Source organism: Ziziphus jujuba, chromosome 2, assembly GCF_031755915.1.
Source record: "Ziziphus jujuba cultivar Dongzao chromosome 2, ASM3175591v1".
Lineage (NCBI taxonomy): Eukaryota > Viridiplantae > Streptophyta > Magnoliopsida > Rosales > Rhamnaceae > Ziziphus > Ziziphus jujuba.
Window position 1 is genome coordinate 15,095,287 of NC_083380.1, and position 18,215 is coordinate 15,113,501.

General features: G+C 28.6%; 2 protein-coding genes across 2 annotated transcripts; both read right to left on the bottom strand.

Moving 5' to 3' along the window:
- Positions 1-5,970: 5,970 nt before the first annotated feature.
- LOC107418733 (protein DETOXIFICATION 16) lies at positions 5,971-9,323 on the bottom strand. Its single transcript, XM_060814197.1, is given in 11 exon segments — positions 5,971-6,228; positions 6,316-6,402; positions 6,496-6,542; positions 6,545-6,562; positions 6,714-6,927; positions 6,929-6,956; positions 7,077-7,133; positions 7,250-7,336; positions 7,505-7,547; positions 7,550-8,048; positions 9,000-9,323. Coding segments are annotated over 11 exon segments (1,428 nt in total). The 5' UTR covers positions 9,288-9,323; the 3' UTR covers positions 5,971-6,168.
- A 1,008-nt stretch (positions 9,324-10,331) lies between these two features.
- On the bottom strand, positions 10,332-12,077 carry LOC132799085 (protein DETOXIFICATION 16-like). The gene is made up of 4 exons (XM_048474716.2): positions 11,749-12,077; positions 10,783-11,298; positions 10,533-10,619; positions 10,332-10,392 (listed from the first exon to the last, which is right to left on the bottom strand). Exons 1-4 carry the CDS (start codon positions 12,075-12,077, stop codon positions 10,332-10,334), a joined length of 993 nt encoding a protein of 330 aa, XP_048330673.2.
- Positions 12,078-18,215: the final 6,138 nt, after the last annotated feature.

Here is an 18,215-nt window from a genome sequence, read left to right on the forward strand (position 1 = left end):
TGTTTTAAGGGTTAATTATATTAGGATTTTTAAGATTTTCTTAATTATATATGAATTTTTTTTATATTTTTATAATTATATAGTATATTTTTTAAATTTTTTTTATTTTAATTGAATATTTTTATATTTTTATAATTATATTGTATATTTTTAATTTTTTTTAATTACAATCGAATATTTTCATATTTTCATAATTATATTCGTCTTCTTTGTGATAAAATTTTATCTATAAAAACTTATCCTCTCTTTTAGATGCCAATTAAAATTTTATTAATTGTACTTTGTATATGTTAATTAAAAGTAAATTTTGATTGATTTGATAAATAAAATTTTTTTAATTTGAAAATATTAAAATCCAATGGATAGTAAATACAAGAATAACTACCAATTTTTAACGGTACCATTTGAAATGTTTAAAACATAATTTTTATGTTTTCTAATTTTTATTTTTTTAAAAAAATTTGTTTTGAAAACTTTTTTTTGAAAATTAATGGCCAAACGAGTTACTACCCCTTGGGCTTCAATCTTTTCAAATTAAAAAAATTTTATTTTTCAGATCAATCAAAATCCACGTTTAATTAATATATACAAGGGACAGTTAACAAAAATTTTAACAAAATTTTAACTACCACATAAGAAAGAGAGTATATTTTTATGGATGAAATTTTATCAGAAGGGAAACAGATGTAATTATGGAAACATGAAGGTATCCGATTGTAATTAAAGGAAAAATATCGAAAATGTATAATGTAATTATGAAAACATAAAGGTATCCGGTTGTAATTAAGAAAAACATTAAAAATGTGCAATGTAATTATAGAAATATGGAAAGTACTGATTACAAATAAAAGAAACCTCGAACATGTTCATTGTAATTACTCTTGTTTGAAATCTTTGTTTCTTCTTATTAATTTGTTTTCAGCGGTATTACACTTGTTTTCCTTTCCAGTTTTCTTCCCTTTTTTTTTTTATTATCTTTTCTTTTCTTTCTTTCTTTTTTAATCTTTTTTTTTTCAATTTTATTCTTTTATAATCTTTGTTTTTTTTTTTTTTTATTGCATCAGTTTTAGTTTCAGTTTTTCTTCTTCTGCTTCTTCTTCTTCTCTTTCTCTTTTTTTTTTTTTTAAAAAATTAATTTGCTTTCTATTTTTTTTTAATTTGGATTTTTCCAATTTTTTTCTTTTTATATATATATATAAATTAATATATGCAATCTTGTTAACTGATATTAATGATTTTATAAATTAATTAGATAAAAGTTTTAAAATATAATTAGATAAAGAATTTATCTATTTATTTTTATATTGAACTTATTTAATATAAATTATTTTGTCCGATTCAAAATAACAAAGAAAATTATTGTAAATAATCAATAAATTATGTTATAACTTATATTTATTTTAATAATTATTAATTATCTATATATGTATATGTATATATATATATATATAATGAGGCTCCTATGTTAGATTCATGAATTTTACTAAAGTTGAAAAATTCTATTCTTGACTGTTAAATTTTACCAACAGTCAAAATTAAATTTTGGCTTAATACAATCTCACTTGACCTCTTTATTTTTTTTATTATTTTATTTTATTTTATTTTATTTTTTATTTTTTCTCGTCCAAAACTTATATGGCCTTGCACCCCAAACTCATATAGCCTCGCACATCAACGCCAATGTGACTCAGGAAAAACTCCATAGCCACTGTAAGCTAGATCCAAAAACATCGAAGTCATTGCTTCAAATACTTTCTAATATATTGATCTAATTCAACTATGCTTTTTCTTATATATTGATCTGATTTTTCTATCTACATTGCCAATATATATTTTTTATTAGAAATAAATGGTATTATGGTGCTCTGTTGTTATCAAATTCTGCTACTCATTATTATTTTCTCCAATATTTAATACTCAAAAATCTAAAATTTAGAGTCAGAATACTTGGATCACAGAAATATAATAGATACACAAGACAACACAATAAATAAATAAATAAAATAAAATAAAATAAAAAGCAGCTGGAATGTGGTTTAGGGAGGGAAAAAAAAAAAAAAAAAGTCCTTGTCATGTGTGGCTTGGCGTTCTCTTAAGACCCGTTTAGTGAGGAGGATTAAGATTAGGATTTCCATGTTTGACGTGAGCATATGATAAAATTAAAAAATTTTAGATCTATCAAATAACACCCTTAGAATCGGATCTTATAATAATTCAAATTAATTGAATGATAATATCATATTATGATTTATATATGATGGACATAAATGTACTATAAGTGACATAACCACTATATTGTAAGCAATTTATCATTGTCCAAGTAATGCAGTAATTGGGATTACACATAATCACTTAGTAATTAAACAGCGATTATCCATTGAAAGAAGGGCAAGGTTTCCATGATAACAAAATCGAAATAATATGTATAAACCATGTATTTATTTAGTAATATTATAGGTACTTAAATATTAACTAGATTTATTTATTAAATGATACATTTTAAAATTTATTGGTTGGTATATTTATATAATCTAAATATAAAAAAGTAAACTTTTAAATAGATAAATAAATTTAAAAAAATAAACTAACTAAATATTATTATATCATTTGCTACGTTATTTGAAAAATAATTTTGGTAAATATTTTGATAATTATAGTATTTTTAGTATACATAATGCTATATAATAAAATAGAAAAAAGAAAAAAGAATATTGACTAATGCACATAAATTTGCATGGCTCATGATCATCTAAGGGTGTAAATGAGCTGATTCGAGTTGAGTATTAGCATTTTCAAGGTTAGCTCACATGATTTTAGTAATGTTCAAGCTTGACTCAAGTTTACAAAATTTTGAAATAAATTACTCAAGCTTGCTCAGCTCTTTAATAAAAAGCCCAAATTTAATTTAGATCATCTCATTATACTACAAACATTTAAAAATTTCAACGTTTATTCTTTAAAAATAATAATTTAACATTAATAATTAATTATTTTGATTTATTCTATTAATTTTATTATAAAATTAATTTACTCTTAAAAAGTTTGTAAATTAAAAAATAAAAATTTTGTTTATGCATTGTAAATATTCAATTTGGTTAATTTCATAAAATCATTTTTATATACATATATATAAATAGCAAAATTAAGCTATATATGAGCTCGATTTATTGTTCAAAATTAGCTTACGAGCTTCTTTTGTTATTTAAGATTGACTTATTTTTTTTACAAATCAAGTTTAAGCATGTTAAAAATTAGCCGAGCTTTTTAATTCATGAACTACTTGAGCCTACTTACAGCTCTATGAGCACCTCAGAGGCAAATGTAGGAAATTGTTCCAAGAGGTACCATTTGTGGTAGACTCAATAAAATTTTCCTACCAACATTATATAATAACACTTAGATTTTTTTTCTTTTTTCCAATTTATGGTGTTGAGAAATACAAACTATATATATATATATATTAAAAAAAATGTAACATTTTTGTTTGTAATCAAATTCATTAGAGTATTAAGCAAATTAACTGTTAAATCGTTTTTAATTTTTCTTACATAGAAAAATATGATGTTAAGTACTTTGGCAGTATCTTTAAAAAAAAAAAACTACTTTGGCAGTAAATAACGAATTTAGTGCACATTGAAAGAATACATAGAATACAAACTGTAAAATAAAAACAAAATTGTGATTTTGTTAAGATTTAAACAAGTAATTGAAAAGTAGAAAAAAAAAAACCAAAAATATGTGCAATTAAAAAGATAACAGCTTAAAGTTCAAACGAATTTAAGTAATTACACTGTAAATAGTTTTTTGCAATTAAATAATTGCATTCAACAATATGCTTGTATAATAATATTATATTAAAATTATTAGTAAAATAAATATATTATAGCTAAATATCATAATTATGGTTATATATAAGAGAGATAAATAAAAACAATATATAGATGTGATAAAGGAAAAAGAGGATTAAGACAACCCCAAAAAAAAAAAAAAAAAATTGGTAAAAGAAAAAGAAAAAAAAAAAATCAAACTGTAGAAGAGATAAAAGGTGAGGGGGACACGCTTTAATTATTTATAAAAGGATAAAACGACAATCTGATAAAACAAACAATAAAATTTTCATCACATAAAAATAATTTGAGGAGGGGCACGGGAACCTATGTGGGTCCGCCCTTGACTGATTCATCCTGACAATGAAATAAGCCTTAGTTGCAAACTTACTTCCGTTTCTGGATTAATGTTTATTTATTTCATCAGAAAAAAATAAAATAAAAAAAGAAATCGATTTACATATTTTCAACCTTCTTTTATGTAGATGAAGTTGCAAATTTAGATACGTCATTCCCTTAAAAAAAAACTAGTTACGTCTGCTGCTGGATAGATAATGGAGACTAGAACCATCACATATCTGTATGTGATCATTTATATTTTTATCCTTATAGAAAATTTCTAATAAGGATATTAATTAATTAAATTAATAGAGTGCAATTAAATTAACATTTTAAAATGGTTCATACGTATATGATCAAATAATTTTGAAAATGCTTAGAACTACTTAATTAAACATTTTCAAATTGTTAAAAGTTTGATCACTTAAAAAAATATATTATTTGTGAATTGGATAGCAAGAAAATTATTACTTCGACTTGGTTTATTTTTTCGATAGTGTAAGAATGTTGTTTGTGTAATGGCGTGTAAAGTAGTTGCAAGTGTCTAAGGGCAAAGTTGATGTCGCTGACAAACTTGAGCCTGAAATTGCAAAGTAGATGATCCAAATCGTGGCTTCTAATTGGTTTTATGATCCTACTGTTTTCATTTTTCCAACTTTTCTTTTATTCCTTGTGCAACTTGGAAGCTGGTGTAATTTTGACCTTAGCTTAGCCAAAGAAAGAAAGATGAAAGTTTTGAATTGAGATGTAAATGTGTGTGGCTAATTTCCACATTAGAAAGACTAATATTAATTTGGAACATTTAATTATATTTCAGCTTTTAATATTTTAATATTAAAATTCTAATAGAATAATAGAAAAAGTAGAACCTCTTAATCATAATTAGTATAATTGCTAACTGGCAATTGGTGCTTTATCATTTGATAACAAAGAGCATTTTTGAAATAAAATTGTATTATTGTCAAGTGAGATTACTCATGCGTATTATCAATTCAAGATATCGGATGCAGGAAATTAAGTAAATAATAAAAAAATATATATAGTATTATTGGAATTTTTAGAAATATAGAAACTATATCTTTGTTTCGTCTAAGTATTTTTAAGCGTTCGATTCACCAAATTGTCCAAGTTTAAAGAGGAAGAACCATTTGGAGCAGTAGCTTCTTAGGCCAATTTCTTCCACTCCAATGCCTTACTTTACATTTCTTTGCCTTTCTCTTCCTCCATCAACTCTCTCACAAGTTTTTCAATAATCTCATCTCTCTTGGCATCATTCTTTATCTCCATGCCTACTCTCCGTTCCTTGCAAGCATACCGGCAGTTCGTTTGCTGCTCGGTGGAGAATGGCCAGCTATATATATATATATATATATATATATATTTTGATATTAGAGGTAGAAGAAATTTGAAGTTTTAAACTCCTTTTCGTACTTTCGAGGAAATAACAGATTTATCAAGACAAATTTCATATTAAGTAGTTATTAAGAAGTGATAAAAATCTCATATTAAGTAGTTACAAAGAAGCAATTAAAATGAATTGTCACTTTCATTTCAAAGTTTTGTTGGACCTCACAAATTTATATATAAAGAAATCACTACATGAAATATCATCAAATACCTTTTGTCTACTCAATCACCTATCTTACAAAATTGTTTGATGTATTTAACCTGCTAGCAAATAGCAGGCAAAAACAAAATCAACTCCGTTTGATTCATTCCAAAAAAATCAATTAATTATTTTCCTATTCCTGAGGATTCATGTAATGCAACAGAATACAATGCTTATTCATGCATATTGTGCAATAATCCATAGCAAGTATGGAAAAAGAAGCTAATAAGACAGTATTTTATTTCAGCACATATGTTTTAGATAAAATGCTTACTCCACATAATATCAAAGAGTTAAGTAAAACCATAGGCCAATGATGATCCATACATGAGTTTGTACATGTAATTGAAAATTCCAGTGAAGTTTCCTTAATGCAGTCATAGCTTAAGCATATCATGAGACTACATGTACAGGTATTTTCGAGTCATGGATCCTTTTTGTGGCCTTCTTTGCCTGTACATAAAATGATCATGAAAGTCAAGATGAAGAAAATAAATGGAGATTAGAGAGAGAAGAGACAGACAGAGAGAGAGATTCTACTTCTTGCTCCCAGTTGGTTCGGATTGTGATAGTGAACAGAAATAAAAGTTGCACGACGAGTGCACATATTATACCTAAACACAGACCCTATATTCAAAACCAAATAGTTCACAAAATTAATTTCTTGCTTGCATTCCAAGAAAAGCATGAAAATAAAGTTTAAAAGAGTTAGACAAGAACCTTTCCACCAACATGAAAGACAAAAGCCAGTAGAACAGCTGATGGAACCCACATCCTCTTGCATTCCCTAAGATGAAAAAGAAAAATACATATATATATATATATATATTCAAAAAATGCAAAATAAATAGTCATGTGTCATAAGAAAAGTTTTTTTTTTTTTTCTATGATAAATAAAGGAAATGTACAAGCTGATTTTATTTTTACGTAGGAAAAACCTGAAAGAACACACTGGAGTCCATCAATAAAGCAAAGGACTGCAAGAATTGGCATCAATTTTGATACATATTTGACCACTTCTGTTTCTTTGCAATAAGCATAGCCCCAGACGTTGTGTATCAATATAAGGATTGATGCCACAAATAAACCCTCGGTAATGGCCAAGACCAGGACAACACAAACTGATAAACGAGCTGCTTTTGGATTTCCCGCTCGCTCCTAATTCATTCGAAACCCGAGTACTATAAATCAGGGGAGAAAAAAAAAAAAAAAAAAAAAAAAAGGGCAGAAAAAATGAGAAATATCAAACTATAATTGGGGATTGTATTGACTACTTGTACATGCTTTCCATTAAAGCTCACCTTACAGCAGCACCTAGTCCAGAAGGGATCATGCATACTGTTCCAACTGTGTTGAGGCTGGAAAGAAAGGTTTAGTTGGTAAAAATTAGAAATGTAGAATCCTGAATAAGAGCTCAACCTACAAACTCAATAAAATTTATGACATAAGTAATGTTTAACCTTTCAAATTAAACCTGATAGAGAGAACAGAGGTCTCTAGCTTATGATTGGGAAGAAGACCGGAAAAAAGAACCAACATTTCAAATGACCACATCTCCAAGCTATTCATAAGCGTTGCAAAAACAACATTGTAAGCTCCATTTGCATGCAAGGGTAAAACTTTGCTATAGAGAAAAATATTAAGGTTAAAATTGAATGCAGAATTCTTCTTATACGTATAGTTTTACTAGTGAAAATACCACTACATTTAACAAAATAGAAATTATTACCAGATCATGACAGCTGAAGGAATGGCAAGTTTAAGAAAGCAGGGATGCTTTGAAAAGATTCCTTTGAAAACCCTGTCCAAGTTTTTGCACATGAAGACGAGAATTTGACATAAAGTCCCAACAATAGCACATTGATCCAATAAGAGATGGAATTTGCCAAGGCAGCTCCTCTGTTTCCAAGTCCAGATTTAAAAACCAAAATCCAACACATAAAGACATGGAATAAAGTTGTGATTCCACAGCTAAGCACCATTGGGAAAACAATGTGTTGGGTCTGTAAGAATCGAATGAAGCATTGAAGAAGACCGTAGGCAAAAATGCTTGGAATCATAAAACGAGCATATTGTCCTGCTTCTGCTGCTATTGCAGCATTTTGGCCAACCGAAGTTAGAATTGATCTTGTGTTTGCCCAAATAACAGCAAGAGGTATGCTAGCAAGTAAGAGAATAAACATGGCCCTCTGCGTGTATATGCCCATCATATCATATTGCTTTGCTCCATATGCCTGCCCTGATAATGTCTCTAATGCAGTTGACAGTCCCATCTATTCAAGCAAAACAATCAATTTGGAAGGAAAAATAATAAAAATAATCTTCCTCTTTCTAAAAACAGTATAAGCAATTTGTATGACACTTAGAGCACAATATCTGGGTAAATGAATCCAATCTACTTGTTTCCTTATGTTATTAATAATTAAGGACAAATCAAGTTTTCATGAACTATGGCTTTTTGCTAGCTTAACTGGGACCCCTTGATACAGTCTTGAGGTTCTTATTGTGCCAGAAAAAATTTAGGTGTATACATTTCACTTAAGTAGTCTTCAGTTATAATATAAGGCGATGATTTTTCACTAAGCGGTCCCTTAGGGCACTTGAAAAGTATGCGCAAATTAAAGCCTGAAACTATTAATCAATACTAAGCATGTCCAAAACCAAATTTGGGGACAACAAAAACCAGAATTTCAATGTAAGTTTAGGTTTCTGTTATTATTTTTTATTATTTTTCCAAATCTGTGAGGTCACTATCAAAATACAATGAACTGAAAAGGTTTTTGTCAATACCCACAACAAAATTCCGTATTATCCACAACAATTAATTTGAAATATTAAATAAATCAATTGTACAATGCATGGCTAGAACGTGGCAAGATATTGTGCTGTAGAAAAAGTTAAGTAATTATCCAAGACAAAAAATGTAGCTGGATGGAGGAAAGAAATACATTTTGCTCAAGAAGAATGTCATATGATCAAATGTAGAAAGACATGTGTAGAGAAGTAAAGGGAGAAAAGGGCAGGTGTTAAAAATAAGGATAATATCAAAAGTGGGAAAAAAAGAATAATAATATGAGCAAAAACAGTTTTCAAACTGGTTTTCTATCTTTCAGTGAAAAACAAATAAATAAATAAAATGAAGAAATAAAAGGTAAAAAATTTCCATAACCACAGAAACTAAAAAAAAAAAAAAAGAAAGATTAAGATAATAATAAAAAACTTACCAGCAAGCTGAAACCTGTAACACTTGCAAAAGAAGTACCAACAGAAGCACCAGATAAAGGTAACTCACCAAGATGACCAACAAACATCACTGATATAACTTGTAAGCAAAACAGCAATATGTTCACTGCTATCAGAGGCCCTGCTAGCCAAAGCTGCTTTTTTACTTCCTTAATGATCTGGCTTTTCCTATCATTTTTCTCATCTCTTCCATTCTCACCACCATTTTCTTCACCAACTTGAACCTGGGGTGTGTTTGAATATGGCATTTGTTCCTGATCTCTCTCCATTTTTTCTATACTTGGATTCAGAATGAGCAAGGGAGACTGAGGCAGAGACCTTGTTAGCAATGTGGGGTTACATATATCTATACACATATGCTTTAATGAAAAATTTTTGTATGTGAGAACTCAAACATTGGTTGCATGTTGTCCCCACAGAGAGCCCAGTGGCAGACCAAGTAAAATTGTTTCCCCTTTGACACTTGGATATTTCATGTCTTCTTGATGAGTTGTAATCTCCATCCCCAATCCACTAGTGGTTCTTGCTTTCATATACCCCATCATATAAGATTTGCTATCTTCACTTTACTTTTATAGATGAATATACTCATTAGCCAAAAAAATTAACATTAAATTATAATGGACAAATGAAGTTGGTCTAATTATATATTCCTCCTTACATTCACAATTAAAGTAAGAATAGTAAAATCAACATTCTGATTTGGATCTTTTACTCCATTGACATTGATGGGTTTTAGGGGAGAGAGAGAGTGTTGATCGAGATGTATAGGAGAGAAAAGGACACGATATACAGTAAAAAGAAAAGCCCCAGCTCTCTATATATAATATATGGACGCAATTTCAAATACTAAATCCCCCTAGGACTAGGAATCGTGTTACCCAAGTTTCACTGGGATTGGTCAATGGAATTTAGGAAATCTGTTGCCTTTTTTTTTTTGGTTTTTTTTGGGGGGAAAGGGAAACCTGTCCTTAGACGCACTTTATTATTATTATTATTATTATTTTTTTTTTTTACATCAAGCTAGTGCCCAAAAAATTTAAAAAAAAAAAATTGTACCTTTTCAATATTGGATTGCCCTGTGTAATCCAACCATATACCCAAATTATTTTAATTTTGAAAGAGTTGGACAAAGATAATCAAACTAATGACGTACTTTATTATTATTATTATTATTATTATTTTTTGGTAATAGTAATTAATATCAAGCTAGTGCCCAAAAAAAAAATGTTCCTTTTCTATATACATATGTATATACACACATATATTATATATATATATATATACACACACATATATATGTGTATAACAGCTCACCTCCCAGCACCACTGAGGCCTAGAGCGATCCTCCAAACTACTGAATTTAAATTGAGGCTGCAAAAGACTTTCATTAATAGTTTATATAAGCTAATCGGAACCTAGCTAATAATAATATAACCGTGACAATTTTTTTTTTCTTTTTTTTTTTTCCCCCCTTTCTGCCAGTAAATTGTTAAAGTCAAATAAAGACTAACCTGATAGAAAGCACAGAGGCTTCTAAGTCTGGATAAGGAAGGATACCAGATAAGAGAACCAGTACTTCAAAAGACCAAAACTCCAAGCTGCAGTTCAAAATCATGGAAATAATTCACATTTATTTTCGGATTCAGAATCAAACAAGGACCTTAGACAGTAATAAATTAAAATTGTTTTATGTTCCTTTATTCTCTCCCTTTCTTAGTTCCCAGGAAATTAACATAGAGACAAACAGAAACAGAAAATTGCCATGACATTGAAGCTGAAGGAACAGCAAGTCTGAGAAAAGATATAATGTCATGAAATGCCTCTTTCGAAAAGCCTGTCCAAGTTTTTGCACATGAAGAAGAGAACTTCACGTAGAGCACCAACGATATCACGTTGATCCAATAAGAGATGGAATTCGCCAAAGCAGCTCCTCTGTTTCCAACTCCAGATTCAAACAACAAAACCCAACAGAGAAAAATGTGGAAAAGTGTTGTGAATCCGGCAATGAGCAACAATGGAAATATCATGTTCTGGGATTGTAGAAATCTAATTTGGCACTGAAGAATAGCATAACCAAAAAGGCTAGGAATCAAGAAAATGGCATAATTTCCAGCCTCTGCTGCTATGGAAGCATTTTGGCCTACAGCAATTAGAATAGAATTGGTGTTTGACACAATGAAAGCAAGTGGTATGCTAAGGAGTATAAGAACAAGCATAGCTCTCTGCATGTGTATGCCTAGTATATGATACTGCTTTGCTCCATATGATTGCCCACAATGTATCCAATGCACAAGTCATCCCTACATATATATATATATATATATATATAGCATTAAAAAAATTAGAAAAAAGACAAAGAAAGGTTACTAGAAATTTATAAAATGTTCATATATAAGATAACTAATAGTTTGAATTAAAGTTTTCAATTTGTAAATTTTGTATTAATTACATATCATTTTTTTTTTTTAACACAAATATAACTTTGCACTTATAATCTTATTCAATCAGGTTCATTTTCAGTGTACATGTATAAAACTCATCAACATTATGCTATTGCAACATATATATATATATATATATATTTCAGTTCAGAATATTTTGATATCAACATCAGACAACATGCCCTCCTACAATATATTACCTAATGAGTATTTCGACTTTATTAAAGTTATGATATCTTAACCTGAAAATGACTTTACACACATATATATATATATATATAAGTAAATAATATGGAGAAAATGAAACAAGCTCAATAACAAGCCGAAACCGATCATGGATACAAAGGACTTGGCCATGGAAGCAGCAGAAAGAGATAATTCATCAAGATGACCAGCAAACATCAATGATATCACCTGTATTAGTTTTTTCAGGAGATTCACCGCTATTAGAGGCCCTGCTAGCCACAACTGCTTCTTTACTTCTTCAAGAATTTCGTTCCTCCAAATACCGCTTTCACATTTTCTCTGATCATTCTCGACGCCACGAAGTCCTTCCTGATCATAGACAGTAATCAATGGGGCGCTTAGAGAAAGATTTTCATTCTTACTATCCATTTTTTTCTCTGCTTCAGACTGAGAGAAGACGGTTTAGGAAGGGAAAGAGAGTGGCTATACATATTTATTTCGCTAGCTTTATTTGGATAGGTGTGTTTCGCAACCTTTTTTCAAGTTCTTTGAATATGCATGAACATGATTAATTCATGACCTCAAGAAAAAGTGTTATTAAAACATATGTACATGTATCTATAGACAATGTTGTCAAATCATAGATCGAAACGTGAATCCTTTTATCAAAATTATGAAATATGTATTGAAACAAAACAAAACGTGTATCGTGAGATACATTCAAAAATAATATTCAATAATTTGTATTATTTATAATACTAATATATCTAATATTGAATTAAACTACTAATAAAAATAATAAATTATAATAATATTTATTTATCATTCATCAATTTAAATATAGTTATTAATTCTAAATTCAACATCTAAATTTTAAAATAGCAGCTAAATGTATAAAATAAAATTTTAATAAATATTATATTTAAAAATAAAAAATAGAAAAGTTTAATTAATTATATTATTAATATATATATGTATATATAGTTACTTTTTGTTTTATTATTTATTTAAAATATTAAAAAATTGGTTTTGCACGTAGCCCTATACTACAACATCACATCCAGTGAAGAAAATATCGATGTCGATAGAAATATCGAGGGTATGATTTTACGGAAATATCGATAGAAATGTCGATATCGATGGAAATATCGGTAAAGTTACGGAAACTGTAAATTTTTAATTTAGAAAATAATTTTTTTTATATGAGATAATTAATATAATAAAATTATATAAGAATACAATAATTAGAATACAATAATCATAAAATATTCTATAAATATGACAAATTATTTATAAGTGAATAAAATATAAAGTTAATTCACACCAAAATATAGAAAATTTAACAGAGATAATAGGAAGATACAAGAAATTCTCAAATATAATCCCTAATACATTATTAATACCAAAAAGAATTCCTTGGTTCTTCAAATTGATGATCATATCTTGATGTTTCACGTGTATAACAATAGGCATTCCAATTTATTTTTTTTTTCATTTCAAATTTTTTTTCAATACTTTCAGCATCATACTTGATTAATATTTTGAAAAAAAAAAAAATCAAACAATCAATCATTTCGGCTTTCTTCAATTTCGGCTCTCACCCTCTCAATCAATTTTTTTTTTTAAGCCAATAACAACCGAAAAAGCAAAAAAAAAAAAAAAAAAAAAAAAAAAAAAAAACATCCAATTTCCCAATTTCGGCCTCTCTCTTCTCTTCCCTTCTCTTGTCTTCTCGTCTCTTCTCTCTGTGAAAACTGAAAACAAATTTCTTTGCCTTGCTAGCAAATTGACACTTTGACAGATCGTTAATGGCTCGCATGAAGGGGAAAAAATTAGCTGCCTCGCTGGAGAAACCGACTGCTTGAAGGCCTGGGTATTCCTCGCTGGAGAAACCGACTGCCTCGCTGGGTGACTGGGTCACTGCTCTGCTGCTGGGATGCTGGGAAATTGGATTGATTTTTCATTTTTTTCTGTATTTTTCTGCTGCTGGGATGCTGCATCAATTTCCCCTCATTCCACCCCCAACCGAATGATCCCCCCATTCCCAATCATAGTTTTTTTTATTTTTTTCTGTATTTTTCTGCTGCTGGGAAATTGAACTGATTTTTTTTTATTTTTTTCTGTATTTTTCTGCTGCTGGGATGCTGGGAAATTGGATTGATTTTTCATTTTTTTCTGTATTTTTCTGCTGCTGGGATGCTGCATCAATTTCCCCTCATTCCCCCCCCCCCAACCGAATGATCCCCTCATTCCCAATCATAGTTTTTTTTATTTTTTTCTGTATTTTTCTGCTGCTGGGAAATTGAATTGATTTTTTTATTATTTTTTCTGTATTTTTCTGCTGCTGGGATGCTGGGAAATTGGATTGATTTTTCATTTTTTTATGTATTTTTCTGCTGCTGGGATGCTGCATCAATTTCCCCTCATTCCCCCCCCCAACCGAATGATCCCCTCATTCCCAATCATAGTTTTTTTTATTTTTTTCTGTATTTTTCTGCTGCTGGGATGCTGGGAAATTGGATTAATTCTTTGTTTGCTGCATCAATTTCCATTTATTCCCCCCCCCGAACCGATATATCCAGAAATTTCCACATTTTACCATCGACAACCCACCCGATCTTTCCACCTTATCCACCCAAAATCCGACATCTTCACCGACAATGGCCGATTCCGTCGACTTCCATCGATTCCGGCGACAGATCGACGACACGCGTGCAAGAAACTTCTTCCCCCCCCTGTCGGTGTCGGACAGCGTCGACAACGGAAATTATCGTCGACATTTCCACTGTCTCGCCGATTTTTACTTCCCTGATCACATCTTAATAAATAATAATAAAATAATTATTTTTATTCACCCTATATTACGACATCATTTCTTATACGTAGCCCTATTACAACATGACATCTTAATAAATAATAATAAATATATATATATATATATATATATATTTTTACGTGGTCTTCCATTTTACATCTTATCATCTCTTAATTTCTTTCTCAAGATTCATAAAAAAGATACATATGCTCTGCCAAATTCAGCAAATTCCTTATAAAAGGTTTTTTTTAATTAAAAATCTCAAATCACCGATAAAAATTAAAAAAATAAATAAAATAATAATAAATTTTCTTTATTTTTACTGTTCATCTTCCTCTCTGCTTCTAAACATCTTCTTCTCTATTTTTTTAAATAAATCATCATGATCATCTTCTTCTCTTCTCCATCTTCTCCAATTATCATTTATTCCTCTTTTTTTCCATATTCTACCTAAAATTAATTGAAAAACAGGAAACAAGATTATGAAATTTAAAATCGGTGAATTGGCAATTTAATCGAATCGTGCGATTCATTTGGATGAAACGTACAATTCACCTGGAAACCGATTCAAATACACGGCTTGTATCTTTAAACATCAATCTCGTTCCGAATTGGACGACTCATATCGTGAATCGTCTGTTTTTAATAACATTGTCTATAGAACCTTTTACACTATTGCTATTAGAACCCATCCAGGATTCCTTCCCGGAATTCTAAATCAGCTCTGATCTAAGGAAAACCTTACCGGACGTCCTACGGATATTTCGGCAATATCTCCCCTAAGGGTAGAGCGTGCCCCAACACTATCTGCATGAAAACACACTTCTACATATATCACCTTATCCCTCCCACCTTATTACAATAATTTACACAAATGGCAGCACTGCGATATCAAATTATAAAAACATACAATAGAAATGATTTAATAACTAAACAATAAAAAATATCTTTAAACGTCCACATCCGCCCACACCACCCACTAATACTGTTTTACATTTTGATATCTTTTTACAACGTTCCATTGCGTAGTATAAATAGGAGGAAAATAGCACAATAATAATAATAATAATGTTATTATTATTAATGATCATAACACCATTACTTGCCCGTAGGCTTCCACACTGCTCATAAGTTTACATACTTGCCCGAAAACTTTTATACTACTTATCTGAAGGCTTCCATATAATAATAATAATAATAATAAATGATAATAATACCAATAAAAATAATAATATGAAAAATCTAATAATAATGATAATATAAACAATAATAATAATAAAGAATAATTAATTAATAATCATAATAACAATATTAAAAACAAGAATAATAATTACAAAATATCATAATAAAAACAGCAACAGTGATAAGTAATGATAATAATAATAATAATACTAATAATAATAATAATAATGAATAATGGAATCAATACTAAAAATAATAATAACAATAATAACAACATATTAATACTAATAATAATAACAATAATAATAATAGTAATATTAATAATAATAAAAATAATATTAATAATAATACTAGGAACAATAGCAAATGACATTGATAATAATAATGCTTCACTAAATAATTAAATACAAATAATAATAATAAGAATATAACAACCATAATAATGATAATAGTAATAATAATAATAACAATAACAATAAAATCAATTAAGAATATTATTAAAATATCAAATCATGAATATATGAAGTAATTTAAGATAAAATAATATTTTTAAAATTCATAACATATAATGAAATATTGACACTCGTAACGGAGGTACATATGATACCATCTAACATGCTGCGCGATATATGATTTCAACTGTGGCCCACACTCTGCTATCAATACAGACCAGGTTGGTTGCCCATATTGGCCGTCCAATTTCCTGAACTCGTAGGTAACATAGTTACGAGACTAGGTCTGTATGAACCACATCAGATCGTTGCCCTCGTATGGTATGGTATATACAAACACAATATAATATAATATAATATATCATATATATATATATATAAACATACTTGATGCACCATACTATATAAATATCTGATAGTATCCAGCATCCAGAGCACCGCTTGACGGGAGATTAAAAATAGAAACTAGCATAAGATAGCGTGGCGTCCCACAACGCCGCTATTAACAATCATCCTGGCCATAAAGGGGGGGTGGCTGATGCTCCCTCTGCATTATACCTGCCTACCCTTAGATCCATGGCTTTCTCAAGGAGATCCTATAAGCTTGCGCGCTAATCACAATCACATATACAGTATAGAACACCGGTACATGTATGGCGCAATCGATCAAATTTTATAATATTGTAAAATTTGAATTTTTATAAAATACATTTAAATTTGTACACTTTTATCAAATCCATAAAGTTTCATATTTCTTTTAATCCATCCTCACAAATCCATCAAAACCCAAATCTGTTAATAAATAAATAATTAATTAAATACATAAATATAAATAATTAAATACATAAATATATATATTTTTTTATCACAGTAATTTAATATAATTATTTTCTCAAACCTTCAAATCAATTTATACCAAAAGTTTTACTAAAATCACATAATATTATATATATAATCAAGTACATAAGAATACTTTTGTTATGGTCAAACTTCAACAATAAAATTAAAATAATTTAACAACAATTGAAACTACAATTTTTTTAATTTCGAAGATATAAGTTAAATGCTATACATATTTAATTCAACATAACTTTGGCATCATAATTTTAAGTAGCAATTTTATTTAAGCATTAAGCACATAAATTCTCATAACACAATATTTATTTATATATATATATATATACACATGTATACACAAGCATATATGTATATATATATATATATATATTTATTCACCTATACTTCTTCATATCCACATGCACATTCTTTCAGCAATTAGATAAATGTATACACATACTCATACCCACAAAATATATGTACATATAGACATATATATATATATATATATATATATATATATATATATAAAACTAGCACATATCATAGGATGCACCCACAATTGTACACACGTATATGTATACATGAATAAAACTCATATATTTGTACATACACTTACATATGTATACATAAACATATATGTACACAACATATGGGTGTACAGAAGTATATATATACATATATACATACTCATCTATATGCATTCATTACACATATAAATATATATATACACACATACCCTCACATATACATACATATATATGATCACATATTTTCACACACACATATATATGTAATCTTATGCAAATATATATATATATATATATTCACACACATCTATAAGTATATATATACATACATAATCTTTTAGTGAATATACATATATGTATTTATATGTTCACCATGTATATATAAATATATATATATATATATATCGATCTACAGACATGCTAGCTCTAAATTTCATACAATAATCTTAATCAAACCCAATAAATAAACTTGCAAAATAAATAAACACAATACACATGCTAGCTTGTTGTTGGATGTCTAAAATATTACAAAAAATATTACTTGGTCTTCCATAAAAACAATCGAAAGCACAACTAAGACTCTAAAATCCGAATCTCATTCCATCACCCAAGAATTACCAATGTTGTCCACCCAATTGAATATAATACAGAGTGAACCCGATTGGCCTTAACTCAAAATTTGGGATTTTTCAAGATCTTGAGGATTAATTTAATTTAATCATTTCCTTGGCCTCTAACAATCATTAAGAAC

Excerpts from the sequence above, each read along its gene's own strand:
- LOC132799085 (XM_048474716.2), bottom strand. The coding sequence starts at position 12,077 with ATGGATAGTAAGAATGAAAATCTTTCTCTAAGCGCCCCATTGATTACT. Across the intron at positions 10,620-10,782 it reads CCTTCAGCTTCAATGTCATG|CTTGGAGTTTTGGTCTTTTG; the intron begins GCAATTTTCTGT and ends TTTGAACTGCAG. Across the intron at positions 10,393-10,532 it reads GCCTCTGTGCTTTCTATCAG|CCTCAATTTAAATTCAGTAG; the intron begins GTTAGTCTTTAT and ends AGTCTTTTGCAG.